The 13,237-nt window shown below is 40.9% G+C and overlaps 1 protein-coding gene across 1 annotated transcript in view; it reads right to left on the reverse strand.

Annotated features, from left to right (window-relative positions):
- The window catches only part of PHF21B (PHD finger protein 21B), a 33,587-nt gene extending 20,756 nt beyond the window's left edge, over positions 1-12,831 (reverse strand). Inside the window, exons 1-3 of the mRNA XM_009576958.1 lie at positions 12,745-12,831; positions 5,769-6,119; positions 3,874-3,996 (exon numbers count right to left, since the gene is read on the reverse strand). Coding sequence (XP_009575253.1) covers positions 3,874-3,996; positions 5,769-6,119; positions 12,745-12,831 — 561 coding nt within the window. The remainder of the gene's footprint in view (positions 1-3,873; positions 3,997-5,768; positions 6,120-12,744) is intronic.
- Positions 12,832-13,237: the final 406 nt, after the last annotated feature.

Below are 13,237 nucleotides of genomic sequence, written 5' to 3' on the forward strand. Positions count from 1 at the left end.
CTAGTAAGTCACCAGAACTACAACTTCCTTTGCAATTCTGACTTTCACGCAGTGAAATTGTGAAAGCAAGCACATCCTCATTTCGTAGATGAAAAGATCTAGCTATGGGGTGGGTTCTTCAAAACCTGAGGATCAGGATTGGACATATGTGAAAATATCTCTGTCAATCAGGTGAACTAACAACATCGTAAGACACGAATATTTTCTTTCCATGTTCTCCTAGTACGTAATTCTCCCTGTACATTAAAAAATGGTGATGTCGAATCTCATCACTGGCAATTTAGTTATATTCATGCTATATTTCTGCCTTCCATAATTGTGGCAATGACAAGCACGCGTGTTCATTTGCATGTCAGACCTTGATTTCAATAACATTCACCCCTTACATGTCTAAAACACCAGCTAGACACAGTGGGGGCTCCACACACGAAGGGAAAGATGAATATTTGATCCGACATCCACTGTGCAGATCTGAGAAGAAAATCAGTCAATTGAGTAGAATTACAAGCTTCACCTCACCCCCACCAAAAAGTAACTTCGTGGCAGGATACGTCTCGGTGCTCTGAGCAGAAGTAATAACAACATTTAGGTATAGAATCAGAAAGTTGGAACGGTTAATGTGTGATTGTATTTTCGCAATGGAGCACAGAATGCCTATATTACCCAAAGATCAATCTCCAAGGGGAGCATACATTTTCTGACATCTCAACTAAAATTATTTGAGTACTGGAATGCTCGCTAAACAATTTCCTCTCTTCATACTAAAATTATTTGAACACATATAATAATTAAATGTAATGACAACATACTTGCTTAACATATGAAGAACCTTCATAAATGGACTTGATAATTACCTCACTATTAAACACAGGAAGGGATAGCTTTTATAGATATTTGAAAGATGGTTTCTTTTTTAAAAATCCCAGTAGAAGCTGTATTCTTTTTAACAAGCATATAATATTTACAGCATATCTGTTTTTATGGGTTGTGCTATTTCACACTCATGTGGCTCGTTGGATTCAACTCAAAATACTACTTCCACTGCAATGCTTTTCTTTCAAACACCACAGAGTATATTGTTTCTCCTCTGTGCAGGAATCCACAAAACTGAGGCTTCAGTTTCTCCGGATTTTCAATCCAGGCCCAACACTAGCATTTGGTTCACAATCGCAATGTGACCCCCTTGTCCTTCTTAGGTGGGATGAAAAACACTGTTAGCTAAATAACCAGCATTCATGGCAGTAATTTTTCTTCTAAACAAAAAGCTGCTAGAACGTTCTGGAAGACGTTGCCAGAAATATAAAATTTTACTTCTATAAAATTTTTAAAAAGCAGGAAGTTTTGGGCGGAATTCTGATTCTTTCTGTCCCCTTTTCAGGTCCTTTTAAGAAAAAAACAAAACCAAAACCACCCCACACTAACCACCCAGGCACTTGCCCCCCAGAGGAGCACCTCCCTTGCGCAATTCCTTCACTTCTTTGCAGAAGTCATTCTGGTGGGAGACGGGCAGTTATTGGTCACCATTCCCAGCAGAGCCCCGCTGACAGCAGGGAGCGGGTGGCCCGCTCCTCCAGACCGCCCCCAGCCCCGGGGGGGACTGAACCCTCACGGCTCATATCCCAGGAGAGGGCTCTGACCACCGGACCTGGGACACCCCAGCTGGCCGAGACCCTCCATCCTGCTTCTGGGAAAGCCACGCCGCAGCCAGGCGTCCAGGCACCCTGGCTGCAAGACAGCGGATGCCAAGAGGTTTGCTTTAGTCTAATGATGACGGGGAAAGGAGAAATCTTCGGCTTATGCAAAAGGCGTACGTATTGCAGGGGGCCGTGTCCAGGATCGGCTTCACGAAAAAGCCAGGAACAAGAGACAGTAATTATCCTCAGGCTTTTCTGTTCCTTCAGGTACGCTCAGTAACTGCATGTGGGACTCCTGGCTACTGGTACGTCTGGTGATTTCTGGTTTATTTGTTTTAAATTTTCAATTTAATTTGTTAAATCCCAGTCTGTCACGACTAACATTTACGTAGAGCCATTTTGGAGTTCCTGCCTCAGTTTTGTGCTTTGAAGATAAATAAAGGTGTGGAGAGAAGTGCCTATAAGAGAGTGCTTATTTTCTTTTAAAAGATATCATGGTATCTTTGTTACTCTTTGCCTTAAATTTAATCATCTGTTTAAAAGCCATGAGTGCTTTTAGAAATGCGCAGTATGTCTTTTCATGAAGCAAAACAAAGATTTTTACAAAACCATTTCATTTTGTAATTACATGTTCTATTTATGTCATTACATGTATTTACACTAATTATGCTGCTAGTTCTAATTACACTAATTGCATAAATACATGATAATCAACCAAAGTTTACTTTCAAAGAACAAAAGAAATTAACTCTAGACCTACGTATTTACAGCCGTGAAACAAATCTATGAAAAGAAAAGAACTGTCATATGTAAAGGCATAGCTTCAGCATCCTACCCACAAAATTGTGCTTGCCGAGACCTCGGTAGGAACAATGTTCTTGGTTACGAAAAAGGCAGTCAGGATATTCTAGTTAGCAATTTAATGAAAAGCTCATTAAATTTATGAATGCTATACCAAAAAGTGTGCCCAGTCCCATGGTCTCTTCCTGCATCTCTCTGGAAGATTTTTGCTCAATATTCTTTCCGAAGGCATACGTTACAGGCAAAGAAAAATGGATGTTTTTTCTAGCATTCTGTTTTCAAGCAGGATCTACTAGCCTTTTTGCCCATAAGGTGCTACACAATAAATAATCTTTCGGAAATACCTCCCTAAACAAAACAGGACCCTACAGTCCCATCATTCAGTGGCAATGAAGATTCATATGAGGGTCAGATTTTAAACTTGAGAGGTTTCCTAAGTGTGGTTCTGCAGAGCTTCTGCATAAAGCTGTGATATTCTAGGCTAAAAGCCACTATTTATCCTTAACACTGTTTTAACTATATGAACCTCTTAAAATGGTAAAGCAAATGTGGACCACCCACATGCCTCAAGTAACATTATAAATTTATATTGTAATAATCTTCTTAAACCTACACATGCAAGGATGCTTTCATGCTACACATTTATTAGACTAGTAAGGTTAAGATTTCACATGAGCTGAGCATTTCCACAATAGCAGTAGATTCAGTTTGTATAACTTCTCAAATTGCCTCAAAAGTACACATAATCTAATGTGAATACATCTAGTCAAAAACCAAAATGCCTGTTAAAGAGAGACACCATTTCTACAAGGGCTTCTGATTTGTATCTTTAGTTTACATCGCAAATATAGTTCATGAAAGAGATTTAATCTTATAACCTGCTTTCTACTCTCTTACTCAATTGGAAGGATTTTAATGTTTTTCAGACCAGAAAGAATCTGTGTACATGTGGGAAGACATGTACACAGCAAATGCAAGAAACTGTATTGTTAAATACAATCTAAAAATTGCAAGATTCATTACAGAGAAGATGTAAAAGCTCAGCTTACAAAAGAAATGTTAATTCAACCTCATACGCAGCCTGTAAACCCAATGTTACATATTTGGTAACATAAAGGAAAGTATCTTAAGCTTGTATACACCTTTCACAAGAAATACAGCTATACCCACACAAGGTGCCTAGATTATTATGAGACCTGCAATTCTTACATTTTGTGACACTGGAAGGTTTGAACGATGCAAACCAAATTTGTCAGAGCACCTCACTGGTAGGGAAATCACTCCGATTGCAGCGATTGGGTAGAGAGATGAACAGCTGGCAGAACTACGAGCACAAATGCAGTAATTACATATGCACACAGAAAAACGTTTAGAATTGGCCCCCGTAAGTTAACCATACTGTAGCTCACTTATTAAAAAAAAAAGAAAAAAAGATCACCTCTGGATTTTCCTCCTTTTTCTTTTTGGTAGCAGGGGGTCCCTGAGCTGACTCTTCAGGAGGTTTCTTTGTCTCCACTTTACTTTCTGTCTGGGTTTGGACTTGAGGCTGAATAATGATAACCTAAAAGACAATGTACAAATAAAAGAAGAGAATTCACTATATGAAACTGGATTTTTCTGCCTGAAACCTTTGATTCTTCTTTGAAGACAACAGACAACAAACGCAAGTCGCAAGCCAAAACCATAAAAAACTGGATACCTAAGCTAGGATTCTAAATCCACACTTAAGTTTCTAAAAATTAATTTTTATTGGTGCATTATAAACCACGTGCAGCCTAAGGGAGCCACTTGATCAGTGCCTCTGAAAATTAGGACACTTTCTATTTAGAGGACTTCTGAAGCTGACTCAGCAGCCTAGCTTTAGCACTCGTGTTGTCAGTGATTTTAAGCTCTTGCTTTTGATTTTATTTTGTATACAGGTGGAAGAGATGGTATTACTACACATTCAAAACCACAGCCTGATCTCAGTCATACCAGTGTTATTTCAGAGTAAGCACGTGTGGATGGGAAGGAAGATACTCCTCAGTGCTACTCACGTAACTGAGATCAGAGTTCAGTCCTCAGCATTTATGTGTTATGAGCAGTGGATGTCCAGTTTTGCATAAACAAAATAAACTATATGTGTTTTAAATTAAAATTAATTCTGGTTTAGAACCTATAGGAATTACTACACAGATCTCTCATACATGCATGTACGTTAGTATATCCAGCTGCTCATACTTGAATTACCACATGAAGATTTACACGGTGCAGATACCATTATCTCAGAAGCTATTAAATTAAAAGGAATGAAGGACAATTTCTGACCACAGAACTACACATGTGACTTTATACCCATAATCAAAGCTTCAGGAAGGACTAAGGAAGACCTTCCCAAGCTCACCTTCTTGATGAACGATTGAATTGGATTTGAACCCTGGGCCTTTTCCTTCTATTTCGTTGCTAAATTTCAATTAATGTTATTTAATTGTTAGATATTTTATCTCAACTCAGTCACTCTAGAAGATTCAAGAGCATAAAAAGGGACGGTTTTCTTAACCAGCAGCCAGTTTAAGTAAGAGGAAAATAAATTATGTTAGAGAAGTGGGGAAGAGATGCCTGCTTTTATTTATCTCAAAAGCCATCCTACATCCTGTATTCTTTTTTAGCACTGTATGAGAACCTGTGCTGCCAACAAGACCCAAAGTAGCAGGATCCCAGTAGCAAATTACAGCAAATGTCTGCTAGGTACATTGGCAGCCTTTATTGAATCTGTTTCTGGTACAAGAGTGGTGAAGTTCTTGCATTTCAAAGCTGAAAAGCAGTACAAAGAGGAAACAAGTAATTCGTAACTTGATTTTTTCCTACCGATTCATCTGCTGATCAGTTTTGAAACCCTGAGCTCTCATTTCGTTTGGTCTTCCCCTGTAAGTGTAGAAGGGAATGCCTGATTACTTGATATACTCCCCCGGGGTCAGTCGATATAACTAGTATCACTGTATAATTGAAGAGGGAGTCCACAGGAAATTTGAGCCTGCACAGAATTCAGCGATATTATTAGTGAGGATTGGTTTAAGGAAATGGAAGATCATACGGTCCCATTAATGTCAGGCTACATAATGATGCATTTTGCTCCCACTAAAAAATATGCTTGTACACAGATAAACGTCTACTAGCGTCCATGTGTCCCCTTAAGAATTTTTCCATTGCTTTCTGATTATTTTCTTCACAAGGAACCACTGACACCACTCTGCACAGGGCTGTGCACTCCCAGGGGAATGTTCTGCTTACATCTGCAACGTAATTCCTGTGTTTGATAACCAAAAAAAAAATGCCGTGAAAAGCAGAACCGACCTTGCTGTCGGCACTAATGAGGAGTGGTTGCACTTTAATGCTATCGTTGACCACGGAGACAGTCGCGCTGGTGCTGATAGGAGTTGCATTGTTGGGGGAGGTGGAAATGATGGCGTACGCCACACCTGCACTGCTCAGAGGTGATGAAATAGCTGTAGACTCGGTGACACTTTGTGACTGGCTGTTAGGCGTCTGTACATGGCTGACGGTGTTATTGGCAGTCGGGAGGGCAGGGCTGGGGTTTTTGATGCTGACGACGGTTGCCTTCTGGAAGGTAGGAGGCTGCTTGGAAGGTTGGTCTCTGCACGGGGAGATAGGGAGGCTGTCTGGAATCAGGGTCTTTGGCCTAACCTACGAACAGAGAGTTAGACGTTATCAGGCACAGTCTCGCACCGCAATGAACAAACACTGCACACATGCACTCTCCCAGGAGAATCTCTAATTGCATTAACCATGGAACAGGAGCATCTAGGAAAACATAATGTAGCAACTCAAAGTAGCCAGCCATTCATTTACTTGTAGATATATTCCCAGCGCTCCACAGCTGGGTCATTTTGGAGTCCTTAACTCATTGCAATGCTGAACAAGAAGGGAGGAAAAAGTCAGTTCCCCACTTTTATTAGCACACATCCATACAAATGCTACTCCAAGTAGTCACATCCAGTTCTCAGCAGGGATGTTTTGCCAAAGCCTTTGCAAAGCCTTTGCAAAGAATGGAAATCCCAGATGCAATAATTTCCTGTTCTGAAGGACACAACGCTCTTGCTATGAACTGAGGAGTGGGAACTGAATCATTAAGGGAGTTGTGGGAAAGCACTTACAGGAACAGCAAGTGTATGCATTTATACTGGTGGATCAGTGAATGAAGATCCTCACATTTTGAAGATGTGCCATGTCTAATGGAGAGGAGATCAATCACGCAATCACTCAGCTCACCAAAAAAAAACAAGAGAGGGGAAGAAAAGAACCCCACAACCATCGAACTTCATATTTTGTTGCTGTAGGTAAAGAGCTAGTTTGCAGCTGCGGGTGGATGCAGAAGGAACTTCCACCGGTGGAGGGGGAAACTGTTTGCCAAGATTTGCGAAGGCTGCGGCTTTACCCAGAGCCATGAATGATAGCGGCGAACAATTGTTTTCAGCTAATGTGACGTGTTTCCAGTGGGGTAATTAACGTCACCCTGTCAACATGGCTCTGCCTTAACAACATGTTAAGTACAGTTCCAGGATTGAAAATAAATAATTTAAACTGTTTCACATGAAGTTAACTTCACTCCCAGCTTATTCGTTAACACGGCCAGATAAAACAGTCGGTTCTCTCTGTGCTTATTTAGTCCTGTCACTTCTCGCACCTTCCATACTGTGAAACAAAATGACAAGTTGTAGCAGACAGACATGGGAAACAGCTGCCCGTGTCACTGCGCTGTAGTCTACAGGAGCCCTTCCAATGATGCCGACTTCAATCTTGAGCCTAAGTAAGCAATTCAATGAAAGCGCGGGGATTTACTGATGTGCAGAAAATCATCTCTCAAGGCTGGCCATCATCCTCGATCGTGTCAAGGAGGAGCTGTGCCCGTTTGTCCCTGCAGCAAATATTAAGGGCAGCAACACAGGCATGGCGAGCTCTTCGTGTTTTGGTAACTCGGCCCTCAATTGCCGATAGGATCCTGACACCTACGAGCAGGGCAAACGTCTATTAGAGGCACAGTCCTGCTCGGGAGTGTCTAAATTGTAAGTAACCAAGGCAGATGGAAAGTGAAAGAGGAAAGAGAGCCGAAGAAGAGCAGAGGGGAGGGTTTGCCCGAGGTCCTGCAGCAGGCTCGTGACAAAGCCAGGAAGCCGCTGTGTTCGGCTCACGACGTCGGGGTAACACCGGAAGGCCCCGTAGTCCCACTGGGAAATGACACAAAACTATGCTAAACTATGACTAACCAGTTTCAAGATACACTGACAGTAACTGAAGGGTTTTTTGCTCTTTTTCCTCCATCCAATCACTTTATGTAATGATTATTTGATTTATTTAATTAAGATACCAGACAAATACCCTGGCCAAGTTGTTTAAGAGAGGAGTCTATAATTAGCTTCATATCCATAATTAGTTAATGGTCCTATTTTCAAAAGCAGTGCACAGAGGATTGGTTTAAACCAATGGCCCAGGCATTCGGCAAAGCTAAGGCTTCTAACATAAACAACAGCTCAGTGCAATGGGAGACATGATACTTAAAGCAACTTGTTTATGTCTGTATCGGAGTCAGTTATACAAGCAGATCTTGTAATATCTACGTTTATATTTTCATAATAATATCCTTTCCCTCCTATGTTATATCTTACATAAGTCTCTCATATGTAAGCCTTTAACAAATTGCTCATGCTCATGTGCTCGGAGACACGTTCACAGAAATAGTATCATTATTCAGAAAAAAAAGTCTGAGAAGCTTGGCAAATACAGTTAAAATGTAATAACATGGCTAAAAAATCCAAATTTAATTCTTAGTTGTTTGGCTAACATCTAAATTTTACCATCTCTCCTTAAAAAAAATTTATTTTCTTGTAAATTAATATAACATCTGTTACCAACAGAAATACTGTAAACACACAGATAAGCACATATATACAGAGAAAGAGAGAGAGAGAGAGAATAAGGAGTAGTTCAGATCAAAGATTCAATAGAACAGTCACTTAGAAAAAATCAAGTCTGACAAAAAAATCAGCTCAGGAGTTTTTCTAGCCAAAAACTGTCATGTAGTCTACCAGGATCTACTGTATCTGTCACTTTTAATTGCACTTTTATATTTAATCAAAAGCCTAATTAAAACTAAATGCCTATATATATTCCAGCTATATAATCATCTTTTCTACACTATTACATATATATATTGACTGTCAGATGTAGTACCTCAACGAATCCTATACACACCCTTAATACACGTTCTGCAAGTTGTGGATGAATGCGTATTACTTCGCTATAAAATAAGCTCTTCCTGCACAGACAATTAAACAGGCTTAATTTTCCAAAGTAACGTATTCTCCATAAAGCGCTGCATACTGAAATAGCGGACACGATTTACCAAACCGGTACAGCACAAGAACATATGCTGGGCGTTTTCTGCCCCCGTGTGATACAAAGGAGGTATAGCGGTCTTCACAGTCAGCCTCTGCAAATTCCCTGGCAAGTTCAGCTAACGTTGTGAGAGCATATTTATTTGCAATTATAGAATAATAAAAAGGGTTGACGACAGAAAAAGTTTCAGGTGCTCCTGAGTTAAAGCTAAAATAAGTTAAAGTTAAAATATTGTTTATTTCTACAGCCCGCAGGCGTGAATCCAAATCAGAAAGCAAGCATAGAAGCCCCTTGTGCTCCAGCACCTACGAGCCTTCCCCCCTTGAATATAAGCACTAAGCCTAAGCACTTAATCAACAGCTAAGTGAAAGACCTTTAGCAGAGTTTCACGTTAAAAACCAAACTGCTAGACTAACCTGTGAGAATAAATGGTGTCAGCTGGGAAGAAAAAAAAATGAAGGAAAGAGCTAGCGTCAATTCCTTTTCCTCACGGCAAAACTGTAGCTTAAATTTGGGAGGTGAAAGGGGGACAGTGGCACTAGCAGAAGTTTGGAAGTTGACAGTCACCGAAGAAGAACTGGAGGAAAACTAGGGCAGGGCACGGACTGCATTTCACATGCAAGGTATCAAAAAGACGTTTTCTACTGAAAGTAGCACAGGTTGGATGGCACCGGTCCCCTTTACAACAGCCACAAAAATAAAAGGCGCAAAAGTTTAGCAAAGGAGAAGGAAAGAGAAAGAATAACAGACAGCATGTATGTTACCAAGTGAAAACTGCAACTGTTGGCGAGCGCTGCAAATAACAATCCTCCTGTAGCTCAACCCTCCTCTCCCCAAATATCTTTCATTTAACTTCTGACAGCTGTCAAAACAGAATGTGATACTACCAGGGCTCTAAATGCAGGAGAAGAGAGAGATGCTTCTTGAATATAATGATTTCACAAACCCGTGTTGTTCTTGAGTTTCCTCAATACCCACAATAACAGCAACATTTGATTTTAGGCGGCAATATTCAGACACCCCTGGTACTTCTCAAATAGCCTGCAGGTGAGCACACTGTTCAAGAAGATATTCCCAGACTTGAGAATTCACTAGGTAGGGGCTGTCTGCTTTTCAGACCGGGAAATAACAGAGGGCCCAATCCTGTGAGATGTGCAGAGTGCTCTTTTGTTCAGCAACCTCTAATTTCATGTGTTTTAGAGAGCTTCAGATCAGGAGAGAGCTCCTGTGACTAACATGACTTCTTGTATATCCCGTATCATTAAGCTCCATCCAGATGTCCCTATATGAAGCCCAAAGGCTTCCATTACACCGAAACATGGTTCCAGCTCTCAAGAGCACAAATTGTTGAATACCGCAGAGGTGAACAAACTGCTGGGAGAGCCTGATGTATGTCACCATTGACAAAGGCAACTGTGATCGTGGGCAATCTATTTCCTGAGCTACATCCCATCAGGTGAGCCGCTCCCGTGCTGTAGTAAAGAAACAGAAGGTAAAAAAGAAAAACTCTTACAAAATAAGCCCTCAAGATCCAACCCAAACAAGTATGGGGGAAAAGGAGGAGAGGGAAGGAAAGCACACAATTCTTCCCATCTCTGTGGGCAATCCTATGTAGTCCTAAAGGACAGGATTTAATTAGAACAGTTATCTCTGTGAGAGATCTGCAGGTGCTATGAGAATTGTTAAGGGCAATTCTGGTAAATGTGTTCTCCTTACGGCCTAGTGAAGAAGGGAAGTTAACGAGTGCGCTTCAATTACAAAACCAAAAGGGATCGCCATCATCCTCCAGCTCACAGACTGGCCACAGAATTTCTCCCAGAAACTGAAGACTGATTTTAAAAGAAAATAAAGACTTCTTAACGATGAATTCATCACAAGCCCCAATAAACTGTTATAATACTTTATTATGCTCATGACTGGCATTTTATTTCAAGGTTGAATTTGCCTAACTTCAGCTTCCAGTCCCCGGATCCTGTTATAGCTTTGTCAGCAACACCGAAGAGCCCTCCCCCTCCCCAGTATCAGATATCAGCTGGATCGTGCTCAGCATCAATCAGCCCCTCATACTGGCAGGGCCGATCTGTATGAGAGTAAGTTTTTCAGCTCAACGCAATATCACATTGCCTTTGAGAGAAAGACCATTATTCACACTTTATTTTCACTTCACCCTTGTACTCGGAGCTTAAAAACAAAAACTCAAAATGGATTTGGCACAATTCATATGTCACAGAGGCAAAGTGCTGCGAGCAGCAGACAGAGCTTTCATTCTTGAAAAGCTTTAGAGGATCACACAGAAAACATTAGCAATGGCTGATAAAATGAGTGCAATATGGGGTAATTATATCCTTCACCAGCATGAACAGATGCACACTGACTTCAGTAAAGCTGCGTCTATTTATGCCAGCTGAGGACCGACTCTCTCCCTCTTCTTTTTTTAATCAATAAAAATTACGCAAAAGAAAAGGTTCTGCGTAACTTTACAGCAACGACACACCCTAAAATCCAGGTTGCCCAACTGACTTGAATACAAGTGTTTCCAGCTTGGCTGATTTTTGGTTCCTTTCCTGACAAGCTCTCCTATTACCTTCAGCCTGGTCTGAGACCACAGTCAAAACAAACACATTATTTTCTTGCCATGGGGGGAAGATTTAAAACCACACGTGACTATGGATTCACATACACGCTTCTTCCTTCCCCTTAAGGGGGCTACACAAAAAGGAAGGTGCTCCTCAGCGTGCATCACAAGGAAACCCCAGGCAAGATGACCCAGTCCAGCGAGTCCTGTGTTCACGTACAACGTAAGCCTCTCCTTAACATCTACCTGGAATATTAGCCTGGGAAGCCACAGAAGAATGATACGAAACGCAGGGCAAAACCTCCAGCCCGCGTTCCAATCCTGCTGCTCTGGACGGTGAGGACCAGGGAAGAGCTCTTAACCTGACTGAAACCAACAGCAAATTTGAGCAGATTTCAGTAAGGCCAGAACTGCAACTAGCACCTCGAAACAAACCTTAGTCTGTCATTTCACGCCATGAAACCCAAGAATCACTCTGTGCTATTTCCACACGTATTCAAATTACGTGCACGGTATCAGACATTTTCCACGGGACTGTATACCTACTGTGCTTTGGTATTTCAATTTGTTAGTCCTGGATAGTCAACTTTAGTATAAAGGTGACACACAGATAATATAACCCCTGTGCAATGTTAAAGAAAACAAAGCTATTTCATTTAGTTTTTCTTCTCCTTCAGCTTTGCTTGATACTACAGAAATGGAAGTTTTGCTGAGAGGGATGTTTGTGCAGGAATCCGCCAGCTCTGCTTTTTGTGGATGTTGGCATAAGGCAGTCAGGTGGGAGTTCTTTATTAAAATCGTTATCAGTGTTTTGAACACAAAACTGTATTTTCACAGGAACTTGACTGACTTTTGCTAATGAAATGTACATTTTCTCCTCAGCTATACTGCCTGTATTTTCTAGTTTGGCATTGCTGCTATTGAGTTGATGATTCATTAAGTGGCTCTTTTCCATTTGCAAAGGGGAAAACTATCATTAAACCAGCAAATTAAAATCAATATTATTCCAAAAAATAACAAGTAGGGGTAGAAGTTGACAAGGATTTCTGCTTTTTTTCCTTCTGCACAATGATTCTGTCCTTGAATATGCAGTTATCTATGTGCCTCTGAGGAAAGAATTTAATCCTTATTGTTTAGGATTACAATAGAAATATAAAAGCTAGACTGTGATTATACACACCAGTCAATAACTTACTTCCATTTCTACTCTTTTCAGCATTACAAGCCAGCTTGCTTCTCTCACAGATACTCATCTATGATTAACTTACTTCAATTTAAATATAAAGTGTCCATGAAGCCTTTAGGCACAAACGAGCGAACATCTGTCTGCTTTCCTCCTACCCGTACACTTTCGTAGGCGAGCTCTGGACTAATCCACGCAGCTGGGCATTCACTGGACTCAAACTCTGGTGTCGCTTTAAAAACCATGGATGTCATTGCTTTGCACTGTCCATCACTTTAAGAGCTTTTCCTAATTCTAGACAACAATAACGGCACATTATAATGATTTGACCAGCCTCAACTCATTTACTAGCCGAGATCAAAACACTTGAAAGACAAAATAATAATAAAAATAATGACATAAATCGTTTCTGTCTGCTGACAGTCTGAGCAAGACGGAAATACACAAAAAGCTCAGACATCAGGAGATGAAAATGAAGGTTTTAGGGACTGGAAGCAGTGCAGTAAATTCCTCCAAGCCTCTGCTGAGGTACTGCAGACAGAGAAAACCTTCCTATCCGCCTGTCATTTGGCCAGAGGCCGACCGCAAGCTTGTACAACTGGCACGGTCCAGGTCCAAGCCAGACATGGCTCTGAAGCCACATCATTTGCA

Source organism: Fulmarus glacialis, unplaced genomic scaffold (assembly GCF_000690835.1).
Source record: "Fulmarus glacialis isolate BGI_N327 unplaced genomic scaffold, ASM69083v1 scaffold6244, whole genome shotgun sequence".
Lineage (NCBI taxonomy): Eukaryota > Metazoa > Chordata > Aves > Procellariiformes > Procellariidae > Fulmarus > Fulmarus glacialis.